General features: G+C 31.0%; 1 protein-coding gene across 1 annotated transcript in view; it reads right to left on the bottom strand.

The window, feature by feature from the left end:
* Positions 1-23,902, bottom strand: part of LOC131845416 (neuropeptide SIFamide receptor-like) — a 111,503-nt gene that overhangs the window by 8,041 nt on the left and 79,560 nt on the right. The window contains exons 3-4 of the mRNA XM_059194480.1: positions 20,753-20,933; positions 16-1,089 (exon numbers count right to left, since the gene is read on the bottom strand). Of these exons, the coding sequence (XP_059050463.1) occupies positions 16-1,089; positions 20,753-20,933 (1,255 nt within the window). The remainder of the gene's footprint in view (positions 1-15; positions 1,090-20,752; positions 20,934-23,902) is intronic.

Below are 23,902 nucleotides of genomic sequence, written 5' to 3'. Positions count from 1 at the left end.
AAACTCTCCAGGAACTCGTAATCAACGCTTTTCGACTTTTGGAAGGCGACCACACAGTCGACCTTCATCTTTTGGTACGCAATTAACTTTTTATTAGTGTCACAGTCTACGCTTTTTGCTTTCGCGCTGTTTATTAAAACACTACGCCTCAAAGAGCCGTGGGTCCGTTCTAGTTCAATATCTGACCTAATATTTTTAGCACTAACATCGGAATGTCCAATAAATTTTGCAGCATCGCCTTCTTTCATATCAACTCGCTTTGTTTTACGATCTACCTCTAAAACATCTGAGACATCCATATTCCCTTCGCTTATCATCCTATTTATTCTGTTCGGAGCGATATTTGAGCACACCGGTGCCGACTGTTGTCTCACAAATGTTTTCTTTGTGAAAATCTTGTCGAAAAATCCTTTCGCTTCCAAACCGTCGCCTTCCTTACTTTCCGATTCGGTCTCGCTTCTGTCTATGCTGCCTCTTTGTGTGAACAGTTTTTTCAAACTGTTCGTAGTTCTTGACAAACTGCTGCTGGTCGTCGAGCCGTTGGTCGCGGTCCTTTGTACTCGTTTATTTTGTGTATTCGAAGTTTTCTTGCAGCAGATGCAAACTTTACAAAATCCGATCCGAAACTTCGACGACATTAAATTATAGAGAATTGGATTTATCGCGGAGTTTATATACAACATCACTCTTGAAAAATAAAGGATATTATACCATTTCTCTGGACTCATCTCTTCAGTAGTCTCTGTTGGAGTTAGTATAATCCATAATGTTAAAATTCTGTACGGCATGAGACATACAAAGAAACACAACACTACTGTTCCGAGCATTAATATAACTTGTTTTCTTGCTCTAGTATTATAAGGGTCTACAGTCTTGTTCATCACCACTTTAGAGGCGGCAGTGATGAGGTTTTTGGCAATGATACTGTAAAGAATGATTAGAATAACAAGGGGCAGAAAATATAGAAGAATAATGATGGCAATGAAGAATGTGATCTGCCAGAAACTGACGGCTTGGGTAAGGCACTGGGAGAAGACGGTTCCGTCCTGACGGTGAACAGTATGATGCTCGGCGATTGCCAGGATTGGACTGAAAGAAAAGAAAACAGAATCTTAACTTAAAAGCAATTCAATAAAATTGAATAAGACAAAAGATATTCTTTAGAAAAAGAAAAAAAGTCTTATACACTTGTGGGCGAAACTACATAATTTTGTTTAAACATTAATAATATTTAAACAGAATCTTTACATTCTCGCATCTCTAATTCGTGAAAAGCTAAAAAGCTAAAAACTAAATGTAAACTACAGGCAACTCAAAGATTATTTCTCTTTATCGCTCACAAGTATATCCATTGAATAAAGTCTAGCATTAATAATATAATTAAATAAGAATATGAAAGGTACAATCTTAAAACTACATTAATAATAGAGAAATAAAATGTGTAATGTTTTTTGTCTCTATATTTTTAGACACGATTAAAAGTGACAGGAGATAGTTTGGAGTAGTTTGCGATAGCCACTTGAGATACCCTGATGTGTTTTATAGCTGAATGGGGCCATTAGGGACCTCATAAACCTTCGCTATTTTATATGGACTTAATTAAGTTGGTTTTCTTTAGCCTATTAATTGTAGCATGTCTCCAGATTCGCAATAAAAAAACTATTACAGATTATAAATTCTAATAAAATTTACAGTAGAGGGGTGGGATCACAAAGTACCTAATGAAATTCGAAACTAACTGGTTTAGGTACAATATTGTTTTAAATAACTTTAGATAAACGGAAAGGTTTGTTCAATAATATAACTATATATATATGAAAGTTAATTATTCATTTCCATATAACTTTCTCACTTATTTGTTATTATTATTATATTGTAAATATATGTGATACAGATTAAATAAAATCAATTTGTATTAGGAAGGGTTTACCTTATGTCTGGTATATTATTTTTGTATACCTTTTACGTACAACATAGTACCATCTAGTTTCAAACTGAGCAGAAATTTTCCTTTAAGCCTCTAATGCAGTGTTCCCCAACGTGAGGTTCACGCCCAGGGGGCAATTTGATTGTTAAGAGGGGCAATTCGAAAATATACGCTTTTTTTAAATTTTATGGAAAGTGAATGAAATTTTTCATTGTTTTGAACAATTTTTATTGTATCATTAATAATTTCTTAGATTTTACTTTTATTTAAATGTCTTAAGAGTAATTTTTTTTTAATATTATTGTATGTTATATACTCATAAGAATTTTAGAACGGCTAAGGTAGCGTGGTGCATAAGAATAGGTGCATGGTACAAAAAAAGATTGGGAAATATTGCTCTAATATATGTCTCAAATAAATAATTTTATTATAAATACCTACATAATATATACTCAGATCATACAACTACATACATCTATAACAAATCCAACTCGCGACCCCCAAAAATGAAGCGAATATAGAAAAATATATATAATCTTTGTTCTTTCTGATCATTTTGAAACTAAATAGCATGTGATACGTTGATTTTTTTAGTATGAACCTACTGTTTCTGAGACCATTTATTTCATTCAGCGGAGCGTGAAGTGCTGAGCTACCTTAGATATCAGATTTGCACTCTTTGCAATGATATTCTTCTGAAATTACTTGACTGATAGAGACCAAAATTTCATCGAAGGTTTCTTCGGGTCTCCATCGTTAACCACTCAAAAAAATTCAAGTCAAACGGTCAAGATTTTTATTTTTAAGAACACAAGGTAAAGTTTTTAAGAATAAACGCGCTCCGGTCAACGCGTGAGCTGGTGTGTAAACAACCAGTAACAAACCTAGTATATCATGCTACAATTAATATTATTGAAATTATTAAGCTTACAAAACATTTCACAGTAGAATGCAATGAAACAGTGAAATAAAAATTAATAGTGCAGTACAAGCGTAACTACGACGTGTTGTAGTCATGGAGCGGCCAGACCTGTGGCGAGAAAGAATTTTCAAATATTGAACTATATAAATATTATTAAATATGAGTTACATCCATTTTTTACAAATCATATCCAATCAATTCAAATCACATACATTTCTTCATTTAGGACATTTTAGCCGCTTATGAACATCAAGTTTTTTGTATAAAATTTTTCTCTACCGTTCCCAATTCAGAATTGGCAAGAAATTCAACTTTACTGTAACTCATTATTAGAACATATTGGTTTTTTTTTGTAGCGGTCATTATTATACGTACAATTAGGAAAAACCATAGGATCTTACCAAATTTTGTTCATTTTTATTGAGTTCTCGATATTTCGACATGGTTTCAACCGCCATGATTACGGATAAACGAATTCAAATATATAATAGTAACTAATGAGTTTGTAAATTCAAATGTCGAAACATTTTCGATTTGCCATTCGTTCCAAATTCGAATCCGCTTAGAACATCAAAAACATGCAGACATGGCTGTATGCGCGCAGTTCACTGTGCATATCCGTTAAAGGATAAATAAAATAATAAAAAATCAAATGCACTATAATTTGCTACATCGTTTGTAATATTGAAATGATTGTATAACTCGCTCGTTGCTCGCAAAAGGTCTAGCTGCACCCTATACACCAACAAATAAAGCGTTTTTTACATCGTAGCTGTCAACATCGAGATAGAAAAGCTAAAATCTTACGAACCTTGTTCACAAAGGGTTTATAGCTCAAAGCAATGTTTCATTTTTCTTTTCACTTTTTAATACCAATCTTTTTTATTTGTCTGTATAAAACGTTAAATGTTTATTGTAGTCGTGTTGTATTGAAGTGGCCAATTTGGATGTAATAGTATAAGAATATTCCTTTATATTATAGTGTTGACAATACACTATTGTTATTTCATAACAATGAAGTCTAATTTAGAAACGTCAGAAGTGACTCCCGCTCAGTATAAATCTTTTCAGTAGGACATAATGTTCATACTGAAAATCTGCGCTGATTTTCAGTGGGGCCTCCATTTTACAGATAATAGTAGGTAAAGGTAGTGAATTTCATAAAGATTTTTATTATTATACAAAGTTTACAAAATGGTTAATGTTGTCTTCAATGAAGGAATTTCGGATTTATAACAGCTTTTAGTAATCGAGTACTTAAATACACGTAAGGTAAAGGATATGGTCAGGTCATCTAATAATACGACATTTTTTCCAATTTTCCTTGTGTTAAATCTGATATATAAATATATTACTTAGATATTATGTTTCATTGTATATATGTATCTTAATACTACAATACATTATTTTTTATTATATAAAATTAATATTATGCAGTTGAGTAACAGTTTCAATAAAGAAGAAAAGAAACTCCACTGTTATTTTTATTTGGACCATTCTGTTAAAAATAATCTATTATATAGTATAAATAAAAGTAATATTTTATTTAAAATTACTATTGTCCTTAATATGTAAATAAAATTTCTTTATTTTCTATAATAAAATGCAAAGTTTCTTAAATATTCAGGTTAATTCGTTGCACGCTCCATTTTCATATAACCTATTTTTTTTATTATTTTGACTAAATAATAAAAAAAATGACCTTGATGTGTTCTAATTTTCTGCGCTAATGAGCAAAACAAACTGTAAAACATATTTTTATATATAAAATATGTTTACGATGTCTGTGATCAATCAACTGTCTTTCTTTACGTATTCGCAACAAATCTGAAGGTTTACTATCCAATATGACGCCTCGGTTGTCTAGCGGTTAAGTACACTACCTTGTTTCCGATGGTCGCAGGTTCGATTCATCGAACGATACAAACATTTATATTCTTGAGTATGATTGTTTGTATCGGTTTCTGTGTTTTTTATCTATATTATGTATCTATATACAAAAAAAATGATTCTACGTATTGATATCAGTTGTCCAGTATCCATAACACAAGCTTTGTTTAGCTTGGGATTAGGATAGAATTATGTAAATTGTCCTGAGATAAAATAAAATATAATATCAAAAGCAGAAGGTCATGAGTTCGATTACAGACAAATATTATAGTCTAATAGGTACTTTAGTACCACTATAGAAGTACAGATATAATAATAATTTCATCTCAACTCGATACTGACTATTAAGTAATAATATATTATTATTAATTATTTATTTAACTACAGAAATATTCATGAAATCAAAGTCACATTCAAAATAATCATTTCACATATATTATATGAAATATTTTTGCCCATCATTGAAATTAAATTACTTACTTCAGTTGAAAGGAACTGGCTAGAAACTCTGATATTTTGTTATCCTATTAATATATTTAATTTGAATGAAGATCCAGTTTATGTCACAGATTATTTAAGAAAAATCTATAAAATTAAAAGCAAGCATTTTGCAATTACTGCCTTGAGCTCAACTTGGCTTTGAAAACAATAAAATTCAATAAAGAACATTCTGCCAATAGAAATGAAAGGAGATATCACAAATATGTCACTCATACAGCTATATAATGGACTGTGAACTCAAACATTCGCAAACTACATTTAAAGGCGGGAAAAACTAACAATGCAATATGGTGTCCGGACGGTTTCCGTTGGATTTATTGCTGACAACGCCATCTATTATTTAAACGCCGGAACCAATATCCACGGGACAATGGCAGAAGATATACGAGTGAATATTTTTTCCGTTTCCGCTACGAGTCAATAACAAAATTTTGTAGTTTATATAATATTATTTTTACTAGAGACAGATTGTAAGAAAATCGTGAAATTATTAAGAAAATATTTTAGCGGTCATCTATTTGTTTATTGTTTTGTGTACATATATAGGGTTGTATTATGGAAAATCCTTAATGACAAATAACTGCCAGTAATGTGATTTTCATGTATAATATTTCAAAATAGTATCAATTTTATCGTTTAGAATAGTAATATTAACATTATTTTACATTCTATAATGTTTATTAAGTAAGAAGTTATGATGAATGATTAATGTTTACAATTTATAATACATTTTTTAGGGCTTGGATTACAGAATGAATATTTGTATGCTGGAAACAGCAGAATATAATGAAACCTATATTATATAAGTACCACCATTATATATTAAAATAAAGGGACCCCTTTTAATAATATACTTTAGTTTTTGTATTATATTTTTTAAGCTTTTTAATTTTAGGTTGTAGTTGTATAATTAAGTTATATAAATGATATAATTAGTTTAGTATTGTTGTCTTTAAAATTAAATAATTTAATTTAAACTACAGCTATATGATGGGAAGAGAAATAATTCTTAGATCGAGTAAGTCTTTTTTTAATATACTATATATGTAATATTATACTATTAAAGTATGAAGTGAATCCCTACTGGCTAAATAGGAATTTATCTAGTAATTTAGGTTCATCAGTGGAACATACATAGGTCATTGTGGAGAACGCAACAATGGATATGTCTACATTTTGATGAAAATTTGATTTAACTATTCCCCATCTGAGAAGACTTATTAAAAGGGAAATATATTGATAAAATTTCATTTTCATGTTTCATATAATAATATTGTAAATAGGCTTCTTTGAATTATTCTACCTAGAGATATGTATTTTTATCACATAATCAAGCCCTCTCATTAAATATGATAATCACATCCCTTAAAGTGATATAAACTATTTGCTTATCTTTTTTTGTTTTCTTTTTTTTCTTGTTTATTGTTTCGGAATATGAATAGCAAACAAGCTGACGTCTGTCTTGGTATGTCTTCGACAGGATCTTAAAGTACACTGTATTCATTGATACTAGTGGTTGTTCAGTAGCCGAAAATTAAGTTAAATTATAAGTTTGGATACTATTAAAATTCTATTGTCAAGGACTTGCTTCATATAGATTACTTTGATAACATCACAGAAACAAACCTCGATTCACTTATATGACAATTAATAATTTTGATATTATTTAACATTGACGTTTTTTTAACAATCGTGTAATGTAATGGTAGTGTGTGTAATGATTTAATGGCTTTTTTATACGTTTAAAAAAAACATATTAGCATTCTGCACTCCTCTATATCTTATATATAAAATTCTGGTATCACAATGTTAGTTACCATACTCCTCCGAAACAGCTTGACTGATTTTATGAAATTTTATATGCATATTCAGTAGGACTGAGAATCGGTTACTATTTATTTTTTATTCCCCTTTATAAGCGATTAAGGTTGCCACTCCTAACAATATTTTCCATTTTTTTCTATTTATTTATAATGGGGTATTACAAAAATTACCTAACCTATACCTATACATCCCTAAATTTTCACACTTCTATCACCAACTCCTATTTTTTAATAGCGATTTTAATTTATATGGCGAAACAATGTTTGCGGGATCAGCTAGTAAACTATAAGTGTGCGAATATTATATTCCTCCGCAATTTTCAGAAAGGTACAAAGTTTTTGCTTCACGTATTAACATATAGGTATACATTACAAATATAGATATTTTATTGTTATTATGATAGCGTTTATGAAATCTATAATAGAACTTCCTCTAAGTTTATACTTAGCTGACATTTGTATTCAAAGCAAGTGCCAATATCACTTTAAGTTGAATTCTATTTGCATCGGAAATCGATACAACTTCGATATTGTGACGTCATCTTGATATGCAGTAGCAGATCTGCATATCTTGTAAGTCGACTCGTAATAATTTCACGCCCTTTACTCTTTCTATTCAGTTGTAGGTATTCCATCAGATAGTAGTAGCCCGTGACTGCATCTGAGACAACCGTCGTATAATGTACCCTATTTTCTATTTATTTGTTCTAGTGGTCGCCCAGTGATCGAAATTCGACCAGAATAAAAATATTTTAAAAATTGAACTAAAAATTGCAATTAAACAAAATAATATATATAACATTTTCCCCTCCTCTTCTTCTCTGTACAAAAAATAAACTATGGTGCGAAATTTCATAATTCCCTGTCCGCGCAATTTTTCTAAAAAGAGTCTAAAGTTTTTGCCGCACGTATTAATATATATAGATATATTATAAGTATAAAAACAAGTTATTCTTATAAGTTTGTATAAACACGTCTCGCCTCTTTCTCATCTAATACAACACCCAAACAGCTGGCTTTGTAAGAGGTGTTACGGCTGAAGATCGAGACCAAGCAGTGAAATTACATAGTGCATAGACACTATGTCTCATAACATGTCGGACTCGGTGGTTTAGCGTTTTAGCACACAGCTTTACTGCTTATGTTCCCGGTTTCGACACTCGCACGTGCAAACATTTGTGTTCATAAGTATAATTTTTTGTATCGGCATGGGTGTTCGCTATGAATATATGTATATTTTTTGTAATATCAGTCGCTTTCTTGTTTTATTTCTGTTATATATGTATTTACAAGTATCTGTGTATTTATACCAGTTATCTAGTACCTATAAAACAAGCTCTGCTCAGCTTGAGACTTGTCCAGAGTTCTGTGAATTGTCCAGATGTTAAAATTATATTAATCCTGTAGAATGGTAACGCGTGAGGTGCCAGGCTTTAAATAATAACGTGATATCCATACCTTACATAGATACAGATGGCGGTTACCATCAGCTTATCATCCGAATTACATAAAAATGAAGCAGTTATATTCACATTATGTTCCCGTATGTTTTCACTGTGGCTCGGCGTGTGACTTCAATATGGCGAGTATTAAAGATGCGCCGGAATACAGTGTATTTTTCTTATTTTATGCTGACAACAGACGGGAATTTCAATAGCAAAGTAGCAAGCGTTTTATCAAATATTAGTATGTAGCTTACTGCGTAACGTGCATGCCCTGCCTCGGATTGTGCTTTTCTCTTATTCTTATTGAAATTATAGCGGCTATTGAAATAATACTATTATTGTATTTTACTAAACATTATTTTTGTTTTTTTTTTCTGCGAGAAGAACAATACAGAATTTTCATTTCAAGTCATTTCCACTGTTTAACATTTTGTTTCTAATGAATTAATGCTAGTTCGAAGTTTCTATACACATTTCAACTTAAAAATGTAAAGTTACAACACTGTTAAAAGAGCAACACGCACGTTTCTTGCTCGTAGTTCTTGTGATGAAACAGCTTTATGAATGTGCGGTAGATTAAAAAATGCTTCAATTTAAATTAGTTGAATCTTATCTTATCATTACATAGTATAAAACAAAGTCGCTGTCGCTGTCTGTCCGTCTCTATGTATGCATAAATCTTTAAAACTACGCAACAGATTTTGCAGCGGTTTCAAGAGGAAGGTTTATATGTATTATACATGTACACCCGTGCGAAGCCGGAGTGGGTAGCGAAGAAATTGCTGGATTCAGCATGTTAGATTACTTTTTCCATGTCTTATAAAGAATCTTCTATCCTATTCTTTTGATTTTTATTAACATTAATTATATTTTTCGAAGAAATTGCTTATAACCCGGGTGTATTCAGAGAGGGAATCATGTTAGATTAATTTTTTTAATGTCAGAGAGGGAATATCAGAGGCTACCCCAGGACTGATTAGTCAGAGAGGGAATTGATTTTTGTATTATCAGAGAGGGAATCTCCGAGCAGTTCCCAGGACTTATAACCCGGGTGTAGGTTTAATGTCAGAGAGGGAATCTCCGAGCAGTTCCCAGGACTATAACCCGGGTGTAGGTTTAATGTCAGAGAGGGAATATCCGAGCAGTTCCCAGGACTTATAACCCGGATGTAGGTTTATTTTTTTTATTTTTTTTATTTATACTATTTTTTGCACCAATTACAGAACAAAAACAAAAAAAAACAATCTCCGAGCAGTTCTCAGGACTTATAACCCGGGTGTAGGTTTAACACACACACGTTAATTCAAAGACGTATAATACAAACTAGAAAATAGCCCGAACTTCAATGAGTCTCCAATGAGTCAAATTATTAAATATATAGAGGTATATTATTATTATTACATCAATATCTCAGAATGATTCGTACAGCGTCATCTAGTCCCAAGCTAAGCAGAGCTTGTTTTATGGGTACTAGACAACTGATATATAATAAATACATTGATACATTTTTTGTAAATACGTACATAATACACACAGAAAACACCCAGACCGGTACAAACAATCTTATGTATAGAAATATTTTTAGCGTGCCAGGAATCGTACCCGCTACCATCGTAAAATAGTGTGCATCTCTAGACCACCGAGCCCGTTTATTGTAGGTAAGCTAAACCGCTACACCACCGGGGCTGTTACATGTAATTATTATTATTACATTAGTCAACATTAACTGAATCAACATTAAAAAGTAATACTTAATCCAAGTCAAGTGAAGCGTGACTTGAAAGATAAGAAATGAAGGGTTCCCTGTAATTAATCGTGAACACCAGAGGTCGCTGTCGCAGCTCCTTTAGTAATTGAAACCTGCCTATCCTGAATCCCAAATTAAAAGGGATGCTTGCTAATAAAAAGTCCCTCTCCTTTCACATCAGCTGATTTCGGTCAGTTCAAGCTTATTACTCGGTAGCTATAGCCACGTATAAACATATGTATAGATGCCTTTACGAAGACTTGTGTATCAGTCTCGGCTACACCCGGACGTTAAATATTAACTTATTCTTTAATTCAATTTATAACAAACTAGTTGAGCCGCATAACTTCATCTGCATCACACTTGCTTGACATTCGATTCTCACATCTACTGAATATATAAAATTTCATAAAAATCGGTCAAGCTGTTTCGGAGGAGTATGATAACTATGTAATATTATATTATCTGTGTAACTAACATTGTAATACGAGAATTTTATACACTCGAGAGCAATGAATCCGGTCACTTAAAAAAACCTATATATCTCGGAAACTAAGAATGCTAGCTTAATGAAATAAATTGTGTTTAATAGATAATGAAATACTCTTTAAATTAAGGTATTAATTAAGTACTCCTTAAAGGTTATGACATAAAAAAAACAAATTTGAAAAAGGGAGACTTACGAAGTTGGAACTAGGAAATGACTACATTTGATTTCACTTTTATTTCTAATCTGACATTTAAATGGCTATATAAACCATATTGATATATAAACTAGTTGACCCACGCAACATCGTCTAAATCACGCTTGACAATTATCATTATATTCTGCCCAATTTACATAATATATTTTTAAAATGTAGCCTATATATTATTCTGATTTGTTGTAAAATGTAAAATTACAACTAAATTATTTAAAAGATCAACACGTAAGTTCCTTGCTCATTCTTCGTGTGATTAGACACCTTTCCGAAAGAGCGGTAGTTTAAAAAAAAAGTGATGACTGTTCAAAAGTGCTTAAATGTATGTTTATTTGAATAAATAATTTACTATTCTATTTTATTCTAACATCTCTACCTCCCCGTGAAAGATCTGGCGTGAATATAAATAAATATTTAGTGCATTACACATATGTAAATGTATTTGATAAATTTTATTATAATGTTACATTATAATAAAATTTATCAACATTCAAAGTGATTCCAATCACACCATACAAATATAGAAACAATGGCGTCTTGTCATAACGGGTGAATATTAATCGATAATCAATGTGTAGTTGGAAATCGATGATCGATTGTATATTCGATAGTGCAACGGTAAACGTTTTTTTTAATTCGCTAAAAAGGCATATATGTCCTAATTGAAAGTGTTTAAACGTTGTTTTGAACAGAGTTCTACAAGGACGACTGTTATTTATTTATTAATAAATAAGGATGACTGTTCTTAATTTAAATGTTATTTAAATTTATTTATTTATAAATAAAGATGACTGTTCTTAATGTAAACGTTTTTTTTAATTTATTTATTTATAAATAAGGATGATTGTTCTTAATTTAAATGTTTTTTAAATTTATTTATTTATAAATAAGGATGACTGTTCTTAATTTAAATGTTTTTTAAATTTATTTATTTATAAATAAGTATGGGTGTTCTTAATTTAAACGTTTTTTAAATTTATTTATTTATAATTAAGGATGAGTGTTCTTAATTTAAATGTTTTTTTAACATATTACGCGTTATCGTCATTTATTTATCTGCACATATATGAAAATGAATAGAGTATATACGTTTGTATTTAAAACATTTTCAAAAATATATAACGTTTTTGTCTAGGTGGACTTATCTTATTTGTTTTTTTGCTAATATACATGTAAAGAAACGTAAAGTTTACTGATTTTGATGGGCAATAAAAATATATACTGTATATACGGTATTTACATAAAAAAAATATAACGTTTTTGTCTGTATGTCTGTCTGTCTGTTTGTTTTTGCTAATCTGTGAAACGGCTGGACTGATTTTGATGGGACCTTTACTCGCAGATGGTTAATATTATAAGGAGTAACATAAGCTATTTATTTGAATTTCGAAAAATTCCACACGGATGAATTCGCGTGTAACTGCTAGTATTATACACAAATGACGTGCTTGGTGGTCTAGCGGTTTAACATACTTTACGTCCAATTCGCGGATTCGATTCCTCGCATAATACAAACATTAGTATTCATGAATATGGTCTTATGTGATGTACTGTTTTAAGTTTGACGCGGACATTATTTATTCGTATAATTACTAAAAATTACGAGTACTTACCCACGGGATGTTTTATATTATATTAAACTAGCTGTACTCGTCCTCGTGGAATTTTACTTGGTTTTTCAAAAATAAAAGTTTCTTTTTTAAATAAAACGCAACGGAACAAACAGACAGACAGACAGACAGACAAAAATTGTAAAAAAATGTTATTTTGGTGTATGTACCGTATTTATCTCAATATGCATGTAGTAAAAAACGGTTATTTCAATATTACAAACAGACACTCCAATTTTATTTATATGTATGTAGATATTGGGAACTCACAGAAAATAAAACACGGTAAGATTCCGTAATTTTTGTTAATTATACGTATAGTCTTATGTTGTACTAGCTTTTGCCCGCGGCTTCGCTCGCGTTTATTTATCCCCTTAGAGGAGGAATTTATCAAAATGCTTTCTTAGGGGATGTCTACGTCATAAAAGCTTTATGCATGCAAAGTCCCAGCCCGATCGGTTTAAAATTGACAAAGTTTCATACAAACTTTCATCCCCTATTTTATTCCCTTAGGGGTAGAATTAATCAAAATCCTTTCTTAGCGAATGCCTACGTCATAACATCTACCTATATGCCAAATTTCAGCCCGATCCGTCCAGTGGTTTGGGCTGTGCGTTGATAGATCACTATGTCAGTCACCTTTGAGTTATATATATATATATATATAGATTTAGATTGATGATATGATTTTATCTCGCTAGTTTAGTGTTTTAGTAGTACTATTATAGTAGTGTTAATCATTGCTTTTAATCGTGATACAGTGCTCAAGAATATATTGGACAGTATAATTTTACTTACTACAATATAATTTTATAACATTGAATCACTTTTGAATAGTCATCACAATTTTTTTAATCTACCGCTCATTCGGAAACTGTCTCATCACAAGAAGAATAAAATAATCAAGAATCTCGCCCTTTTCAAGTCGGTTGAAAGTATATTAAAGAAAATCACATTGGCGTGTGTTCAGTAAAATAAATGTGAGCCGGCCGCTGCAGTCGTGGGCACAAATAAATAACTTCCGCACGAGAGACGCCGCGGGTCGGAACGTAGCGTGCGCCCTAATAGGACTCCTACGTGACTTGCTCTTTAAAATTAATAATATCAAACAATTTATACCACACAAAGTAAATTAAGTTGATGTTTTTATTCCATTAAATACAACGTGTAATAGAATATTTCTTACTTTATTTTATAACTAGCTACTCGCCCCGGCTTCGCACATATTATACATATAAACCTTCCTCTTGAATAACTCTATATAATGCTAAAAACTGCATTCAAATCCGTTGCGTAGTTTAAAAGATCTTAGCGAATAGACAACGAAAGCGACTTCATTTTTATACTGTACTAGCTGTGCCTAAGTCGACTCGCCAATTTAGTAATATGAGCACCCCATTGCAACTTGTAATCTAATGTGATACCTAGAAATATAGTATCGTCAACAAAATTTATAGGTTTATTGTCCAATACGATTTTTGACGCGCAATTTTATTTCGAGGGTGCGACGATCAAAGATTTGAATAGAGTACTACTTTGTCTCATCCGGACAAATGAAGCCAAGGACATTTGAACTTCCTCGAAATAAATCGATCGAGAACAGCACTCAGGAATTGAAATCAAACTGCCAACCACTTGAAGAGGGTTACCGGGCAATTTTCGATAGAGAAGAATAAAAGTCCAGCGACTGGAACAATTTCTTAAGTCAGTAAAATGTTAAAATTGAATTTATATGGAGCGACAGTTATGGATGGGCCATAAAATGCACTGCCGACAATATCCAACTTGCAAGTAACTATTGGACATGAGTGGGATGTTGAAATTTTATAGTTCTAAGTTTGTGGGGAATTTTCTCAGCCGGATATTAAGGGTTTTACGATTTTGTTAAAGAACGTACGAAGTTACTGGATAGAAGATACCGGAGGACATTTCAATGAATTCGAATTTTGATATAACTAATAAATATTTTAATTTTTACTCTGCTAAAGTCTATTTTTCTACAGTAAACGATTACATAGAAGACAAACGTACGCCATATAGGTATATGGCATTAGTGGTTTAGTCGCTGGAGTTTCAACATATTTCACACAAATTATCTCTCGCGCCATTATTTAATTTTTATATATAAACGATTGAATATGATACTATCTATCTTTATATCAAACTAATTTTTGCCCGCGGCTTCGCTCGCGTTAATTAATCTCTTAGGGATGGAATTTATCAAAATCCTTTCTTAGCTGATGTCTACGTCATAACATCTACCTGAATGCCAAATTTCAGCCCGATCCGTCCAGTGGTTTGGGCTGCGCGTTGATAGACCACTACGTTAGTCACCTTTGAGTTATATATATTTAGATTATATTAGTATTCTTTTAGTCACCAACCGGTAACAAACATATTGACATACTTTAATATTTACAATATTAGTATGGATGGTAAACATACGTAAATTAATATTACTGAGTGCTGAGTATTAAACTCAGCACTCAGTAATATTAATTTAACTATAGATATGACATCGGCATTGTTATTAAACAGAGTTAAAAAGATATCGAGATTAGTTTCTTCCTAGCTCCTCTCAAATAAAGCTCTAATAATCTGAACTGGAGTGGAACTAGAATAGATGATATAATAGCATTAAAAGGTTTACGTGTACAGACGTTATTTTATTTAAATGCAAAAATAAAAAGATATCTTAGAAACTCGTTTAATTACCTTACTTTTTTAAAAATACGTTATCACTAATGAAACATTACGAGCACCACATGATAATGTGACAAGTATGTTTTAATTTAAGATTATTTCTAAATATCCTAGTATAATCCTGGAATTAAATAATAAATAAAAATCAATAATATTATATGAGAAAAAAATAATCTATTGTATAAATAATAATCTATCGTAAATAGAACTAGTATTTAGAGTCGGCAACATGTACGTGACGCCCCTGGTGTTTCAGGCGTTCATCAACTGTTACTGTTTACCATCAAATAGGCAGAATGCTTGTTTGCTCGTAGTAGAAAAATAAAAAAGACATTATTATATGCATAAGTTATATCTGAAAAGTTTAAAGACAATACAAGTTTAATAGTTTATTTAATTTTTATCAATCCATTCATTTATAATTTAAGAGCCACGCTCTTGACAGTGAGCAATTTTAACTAACTATAAACTATAATATATCGACTTAAATATAAATTTAAATTAATATTCCCAATTGGAAACTTAAATGGTTGTGTTATAAAACAATATATTAGTTACCAAAAATTGATTGTACATTTATGTAAAACCATTTGGAACGAGACCCATTTGAAGGTTGGTTTTAATTGCCTTCAACCGTAGTCATATATAAAGACGATTGTATAACAACAAAGCTATTTGTTATATAAATGTAACCCTCCATAAAGATATAACTTGATTTAAGTTACAACTTGATTGTGAAGACTAAATGTTGATAGAAATAATAACAGTCACAATCACTTTGTCAAATCAAATCAAATGAAAATCTTAATCAAAATATCTTTATTTATGTAGGTCTTTTTTTTTATTTAATATTTTACGGCTCTGGATACAAGTCCTTTTTAGTCCAACATAAAATACAAAAACTTAAAAAAAAAATTACAATTTCTTCACAGTGTTGGAAATAAATTTATGGAAATAAAGTCTTGAATAGTGCAGGCCTTGTCTATTACATACTCTTAAAATATGTCAATTCTACCGTCAGTTCGGAGTGCTTTCAAATGAGTTTGTACATGTTTATAAAAATGCATATTCATTTTTAAATAATAATTAGGAAGAATAGAATGACCACTAGCATATGCCATTGCAATTCTATGAGAATAAACTGTCATCACGGATCGTGAGATCGTAGATTCTGATCGACACCAACAATTTTGTAGGAATTAAATATCTAACTCTATCAATTTTATATATAACTAGCTGTACTTGCGACTTCGTGGAATTTAACTTTATAATTTTTTTATTTAACTAAATAAAAGTAGTCTAATTACATTACTCCTTAATACATCAGCTACCTGCCAAAAAACGTCCTGTCAAAATCGGTCCAATCATTTCAGAGATTAGCCGGACAGACAAAATGATAAAAAATGTTATTTTGGTGTATGTACCGTATTTATATTCATATGCATGTAGTAAAAAACTGTTATTTCTATATTACAAACAGACACTACAATTTTACTTATATGTATAGATTTATAGATAAAATCAAGGCGAAAAGTGTCTGTTTGTCCATTTGTGTTAAAGTTACACGTGAAAACGTTTGTACCGTGCGAGGAATAGAACCCGCGAGTATGTATATTATTATGATACTAGCTGTCCCGGCAAACGTTGTTTTGCCATATAAATTAATAACGCTATGAAAAAATAGGGGTTGATAATATAAGGGTGAAAATTTAAGATTGTATGTATTTTTATATGTTGTATCATAAAAAAATAAAAACAAAAATTTTGTCTAAAAAATAAAAAAAAAATTTAGGGATGGAGTACCCCTAACATTTAGGGGGATGAAATGAGTATGAGTAATGAGTAATGAGTAATGAGTAATGAGTAGGTCTGAGAATCGGCCAACATCTATTTTTCATCCCCCTAAATGTTAGGGGTAGTCCACCACTAAATTTCATGAGAATCGGTCAAGCCGTTTCGGAGGAGTAAGGGAACGAAAACCGTGACACGTGAATTTTATATATAAGATAAGATATATAATGATTACCACTTACATTATTTGTTTCCACTTACATAAAAAACTATGGAATCAATAAATAAAACAAAAATGGACATATAGTATTATATATTGGATAACCAAAAGTAAGGATTCATTTCAATTAAATTTGTTTTAACAAGTTATTTATTCATGCTTATTTACTTTAGTTTATATAAACGAGTCTTGTTATATATTTATTTACAAATATATACAAGTAGATTATTTTAATAATAATTTAACTATCATAATTTAATCATTATATAAAACGAAAATAATTTCAGAGAAAGCACATTCAAGCAAGTTATAAACCAGAAAAAAGATTTAAATGTCAAATAAAACAGTTACTTTGCAAAAAAGCTTACTATAAAATTTAAGAATTCGTTAACGATAATAATGTTTTTATAGAAAAACTTTAAATATATAGCACTGACAATATTATCTGATTACATTAATAATGAGTGCGTAGCGACTTCTATGTTGATTATCGCATGCCTCTTACTTGTTATACTGTAATTATTTATATAAAAAAAAAAAAATCTATTAAAAAGAGCAACACACAAGTTTCTTGCTCATTCTTCTTGTGATGAATCTGCATTCCGAATGAGTGGTAGAATCAAAATATGACTATTCAAAAGTGCTTGTAATGAGTTTATTTGAATAAAGATTATTTCTATTTCTATTTCTATTCATTATCAACAAAGGCGATTTAATTTAAAAATATTCACCCACATCTATTTATAAGCGGGAATATCGCACTATTTATTTTTGAACTCGGTTAAAAGACTATAAAATGACATGTATCACGTTCAATGGAGCGAACTAGAATGAAAACTATCCAGATTTACCACACGCGTGATGGCGCAGATCGATTGCTCTGAGCAATTTCAGACGTGCTCTGTGTGAATGAATTAAATTTATGAAATGAAAATTTATAGTTAGAGCTGTTAGTGGTTACTATCCAGTCATATTCTTGGAATGGTAACAGAGTGGTAATTAATAATAAATAATAATAGCTCTGGACAATTAACACAGTGCAAATGCCACTGTGTTAATTGTCCAGGCTAAGCAGCAGTCCCTAGCTAAGCAGAGCTTGTGTTATGGGTACTAGATAAATAATATAGATACATAGATATATATTTTTGTAAATACATCTATACATATAAATAAAATTGGAGTGTCTGTTTGTAATATTGAAATAACCGTTCTTTAGTCCTTGCATATGAATATAAATACGGTACATATACCAAAATAACTTTTTTTACAAGTTTTGTCTGTCTGTTTATCTGTTTGTTCCGGCTAATCTCTGAAATGGCTGGACCGATTTTGACGGGATTTTTTTGTCAGGTAGCAAATGTAATAAGGAGTAGCTTAGACTATTTTTATTTTAGAAAAAATATTTTGAGGAATTATAAAGTGAAATTCCACACGGACGAAGTCACGGGTACAACTAGTTAATAATAATAATAGCCCTGGACAATTAACACAGTGCCATTTAGTCCCAAGCTAAGCAGAGCTTGTGTTATGGGTACTAGATAAGTAACATACACAATATATATAGAAAATACCTGTAAATATGAATATCTGTGCTCTGTGAGGCATCAAATGCGCGACCACCGAAAGGAGATGAGTTAGAAAACCGCTAGACTATCGAGGCTGTCAATTCAGTTTCTAAATAATTATCCAACTATATGGCTTTAGTAAATAACTAGCTACTTGCCTCGGCTTCGCCCGGGTGTATATGTATCATACATATAAACCTTCCTCTTAAATCTATCTGTTACAAAAACCGCTTCAAAATCGAAGTAGTCCAAAAAAAACAATAAGAGCGTACCATCAAAGAAAAGTCATGGAGTTGAAGATGCGCGAGTCAGTTAGTGTATATAATTTTAAAATACGAATAAGTACAGAAAATATAAACACTTATAACTAAACAGGTTAGCGAAAAGCAAAATCCACAATACACCCAGAGTCTTTTCTAGGCGTCATTATTCTGTCTTTGAAGAAAATTATATTTTAATGCGTCCATTACACTGCAAAGTTCGTATTCTTGATTTACATAAAATTATCTTGAAAACTACATAAAATTTTATTAAGCAGAATGTTTAGTATCTGTTGTATAAAAATATTGTCGATTAGGTATGGACTTACTCAGAAAAGGTCTAGCCGTTGGAGTGGAGTACACGGAGGTTGAAAAGGAACCGTGTATATATTTTACTACGTTGTATTTTTGATACTGTTGTTTTTGTTACGTTTTGTTTTGTTAAATATGTTTTGATTACGGGAGGATATGTTGAGAAAACTCTTTTGATATTAATATATTTAAAGGTTTTTTTCTATTCTATATTCAAAAATATAAAACAAAAATTATATCATGTCATCTTCTCTATCTACCATAACATTAAAATACAATTTTCAGTCATTAATAGTTTTATTACATATTTATACAACAGTATCGCTTAATCATTGTCCAACTATGTCATTTTTATTATGTTCGTCTTTTTGGATATCCTCTAAATATAGTTACTAATATTTATACGAGATATAAAACTCTTTTATATTTTTAATTTCGAATGCATAGCGTTCATTTGTTTTATGAATAAAAATATTAATTGAGAAATGTGAAAAAACCATCATGGCGTTTTTATTTATCTTCACAATTTAACTATGATTTATACTATTGTTAACAAAGATATATATTACTGTAACTTTATCTGACGGGATTCAAACCCATAACGAATGAATATTACCGTGTGATGACAATTACAAACTCTTATTGCATTCTCAATATAGTAAAAAAGTATATCCAAGTCGATATTATATAGGAGCATAATAGAACTGATAAATTTAGGAGGAGTAAAGCAAATATTTTGATACATTGAGACTATTATAACATAAAAAAATACACTATATTCATTATCATCTCATCACTAGGCACTGTAATTAATTATGACACTAAATAGGACAAATTGTATACCAGTATCCCAATACTCAATACTATTATTATTTTATATACCAAAATCGAATAAAAAAATGTGACGCAGTACTCTGAAATTATTTAATATATCAAATACTTTTCACCCAGATGTTTAGTAAATAAATTATAATTCTAAACATTTAATAGTTTAATAATTAATTTTAATATTAAATAAATTATTAACTCAAAAATTATTATTTAACACCCAAACGCTCACATTGTAATTATTTAAAAATTATATACTTTGTACCCAAATATTAACACGCCAATAGATTATTACTATTTTAGAAAGTGCTCAACTATTATTATTTAATCACCCAAACACTCAACCGTAATTATTTACTATTATAAAAATGGTGCACCCATAATACTTATCACACTAAATATTTAATTATTACCCAATCACTCAACGCTTTAATTAATAAACACCCAAAACATCATCAATATAATCACTAAATTTCAATTAACATCATCACTTTATCAATTATATACCTGGTAAATAATGCTGCGAAGAACCAAACCAGAGCACAAATAAGAGCTGCCCTGGTCTTCGTACACACATAGCCGGCTCTCAGTGGCTCGCAGATCGCGTAGTATCTCTCGAAGCTGATCGCCAAAATTGTTAGAACAGACGCGTGGGTGACAGTCAGCTCCACGAAAGGTACCGCCAAGCCTGCGAAAAGGAGTTGCTTTGTAATTTAACTGCTTTGATGGCCCGAGATTAGATGACACGAAAATTGGATTTACGAGTATATGCCACTTTGTCGTAGGTAGGTGGGCGGTATAAATTATTGTGTATTAGTTGTAGAAACAACGTGTCTTTGTACTGGCGCTAGACAAAAATGTGGTTACGTCATGAACTGAAATAAAAATGGGCAAGTGCGATAAGGAATTGCAAATCCATGGTTCTGTACTAATGAAATAAATATCACAATAAATAGTTTTATCAATACATGAAGCAAAATTTTTATAGGCCTTTTTACGAATATTGCGCGGACTTTGTTTGAAATTTCGCACACTTAGTTTATATAGAGAAGGAGTGCAGAATGCTAATATTTATTTATGTCAACTATTTGTTTTTGTATTGATATAACCAAATAACCTTGAAACAGCGCAGTTTGATGTGGTTTGACTTTTAAAAACTAATGTTTTTTTATATTTGTTAAGTATTTAATAGTTCATAATTTTAGACCAAAATTAATAAGTTTATTGTGAGTTGGAATATTTATTAAATTTTTAATGTTATTACTCGTTAATAAGGCAAATAAAAGATATATAAAATTTTACCGTAATTTGTACGTCAGTTCAAAGTTACATCGCCCATTCGATCCCGACCTGTCAGAAACGCACACTTTGAGCAGCCGGACTTTACTACTACCCTAGTACTAGTAATGCCATGTATGTATTATCATTCCGAAGCTCAAGGTGTGATGCCTTTGTATTCAATAATTTCACTGCCACATTTCATTCTTCAAACTGAAACACTGAAACTTTTATGCGCTATAAACGCAACTGTTTACCCGCATGATTTTGAGACAGTCCTAGGCAGATAAATTTATATAAAAAGTATAGCTCGATGAGTAGATTAACATTTCTTTATTGCGTCTAGAAAGTAAACTAAAATTGCATTACAGAATTTAAATTACAAGCAACTTTAAGAAACTACACTATATTGAACGAACTGTAATGTTTTACCAAACGCTGCAGCCGACAAACTCCCAAACAACATATTTATATATGAGCTCAAGTAAATAAAAAACTACTTTATATTCAATTTGTTTGGGTTCTATCTTGTTGTTTATCTGTGTGTGTGAAGGCTTTTAGTGGATAAGTATTTGCATTGAATTTGAAAGAATCCGCTGTACTTCATGTATGATATTTGATACGATGTGTTTACTTATATGTTTACGTGTATTTAATGCTTTAGCAACCAAGTTGAGTATATTACCGTACCTATAATAACAAACATAAAATTTAAAAACACTTGAATGTCAACCATAAAACAAATCGTTAAAGTAATTTTTGTAAAAATCTATAATTATTATAAAAGGTATTTATTAAACTTGCGATCTATATAGTTATTTCCATATACATTAAGACACTATCGCAAAAATCTATTATATTTATGTATAGAATCATTATAAAACTTTACAATAAAATCTTAAAAATCAAGATTTCTTCCAAAGGACATCAGTAATTTTCTTTACCAATCTTCTTTACGTGCCGACTTGCTAACTCAGAATGTGAGAGAAGAATAAAAATGTGACTATTTAAAAGTATTTAAACATATTTACTATGTTAATTTGTTTAAGACTTAAGGTATAATAATGCGTAGACAAAAATTTTTTTTTGTAAATAAATACATATTATACATAGAAAACACCCAGACCGATACAAACAATTATACTCATGAATACAAATGTTTGTACCGTGCGAGGAATCGAACCCACGACCATCGGATAGTAAAACGGTGTGCTAAACCACTAGACCACCGAGGCTGTCAAATTGGGTGAAATATAACAATAAATGTCAAGTAAGTGTGATATAGACGAAGTTTCACAGCTAGTCATATCTTCACATAGTATAAAAGTCACTGTCGCTGTCTGTCCGTCCCTATGTATGCTTAAATCTTTAAAACTAGGCAACAGTTTTTGAAGAAGTTTTTTTAATAGATAGAGTGATTTAAGAGGAACTTTTATATATATTATATTATACATGTACACCCGCTAGCTAGTTTGTCTAATAAAGAATCTTCTATTCTATTCTTTTGATTTTTATTAACATTTTCCAATATAATTAACTCTAAATATATACATATATACATGTACACCCGTGCGTAGCCGGGGCGAGTAGCTAGTAAAAACATAAGCAACAAATGAAAACGTGTTAAGGTAGACGAATATATCAGCCCATAATTTTTCATCTATCCGCAGCTCTGCTCTATTACTGGTGCAATATAGTTTAGAACAGTCTCATGTTCTGAATTAAATCTACTCGACCCCTCACAAGAAACGGAAATATGTACTTATTGTGTAGTGGGCGTCTTACAAATACTGATATGAAGTAGCAATATGTATTATTTTGGTCCTGAGTGGGTGTTTATGTACCCAGCCCAATCTCTGATAAATATGGCGGATATAATCCGCCATATTTATCACAATTACAATGGTGACTTACTGACCATATAACTTGTAACATATTCTAACAAATAATCTTCTTTTTGTACCTACCACTGTTCATATTAAGTCTTGACATTCAATGTAGTTTTATCTGGGTAATTTTTATATACAAAAATTACGTGTCACGTTGCATGTCTTTTTTTTTTATCAATGATAATGGAATGGTGCACCCGCCTGCGCTAACGGTTTACGCTGGCGGGACACCAGTGGAAGATGAACATGAGGTCAGGTCAGTTAGCCCATCGTGACACATTCACCAAGAATTTATCACGATGGTTTCCAGGCGGAACCTCGTGGAGGTCAACCTGACATGGTACATTGCTAGCAATGAAATCATCAATCCACATTACTAACAATCCCCTTTTCCCCCCTCACGTTGCATGTCAGCGATGGACTTCTAAACTACTGAACCGATTGCAAGTTTGATTTGCACATTGTGTGCAATTTGATCCAAATTGAAAGA

This window comes from Achroia grisella, unplaced genomic scaffold (assembly GCF_030625045.1).
Source record: "Achroia grisella isolate CSIRO2021 unplaced genomic scaffold, CSIRO_AGI_Agris_v1 utg474, whole genome shotgun sequence".
Taxonomy (NCBI): Eukaryota; Metazoa; Arthropoda; class Insecta; order Lepidoptera; family Pyralidae; genus Achroia; species Achroia grisella.
The sequence above is the reverse complement of the archived record's forward strand: the minus strand, read 5'-3'. Positions and strand labels throughout refer to the sequence as shown.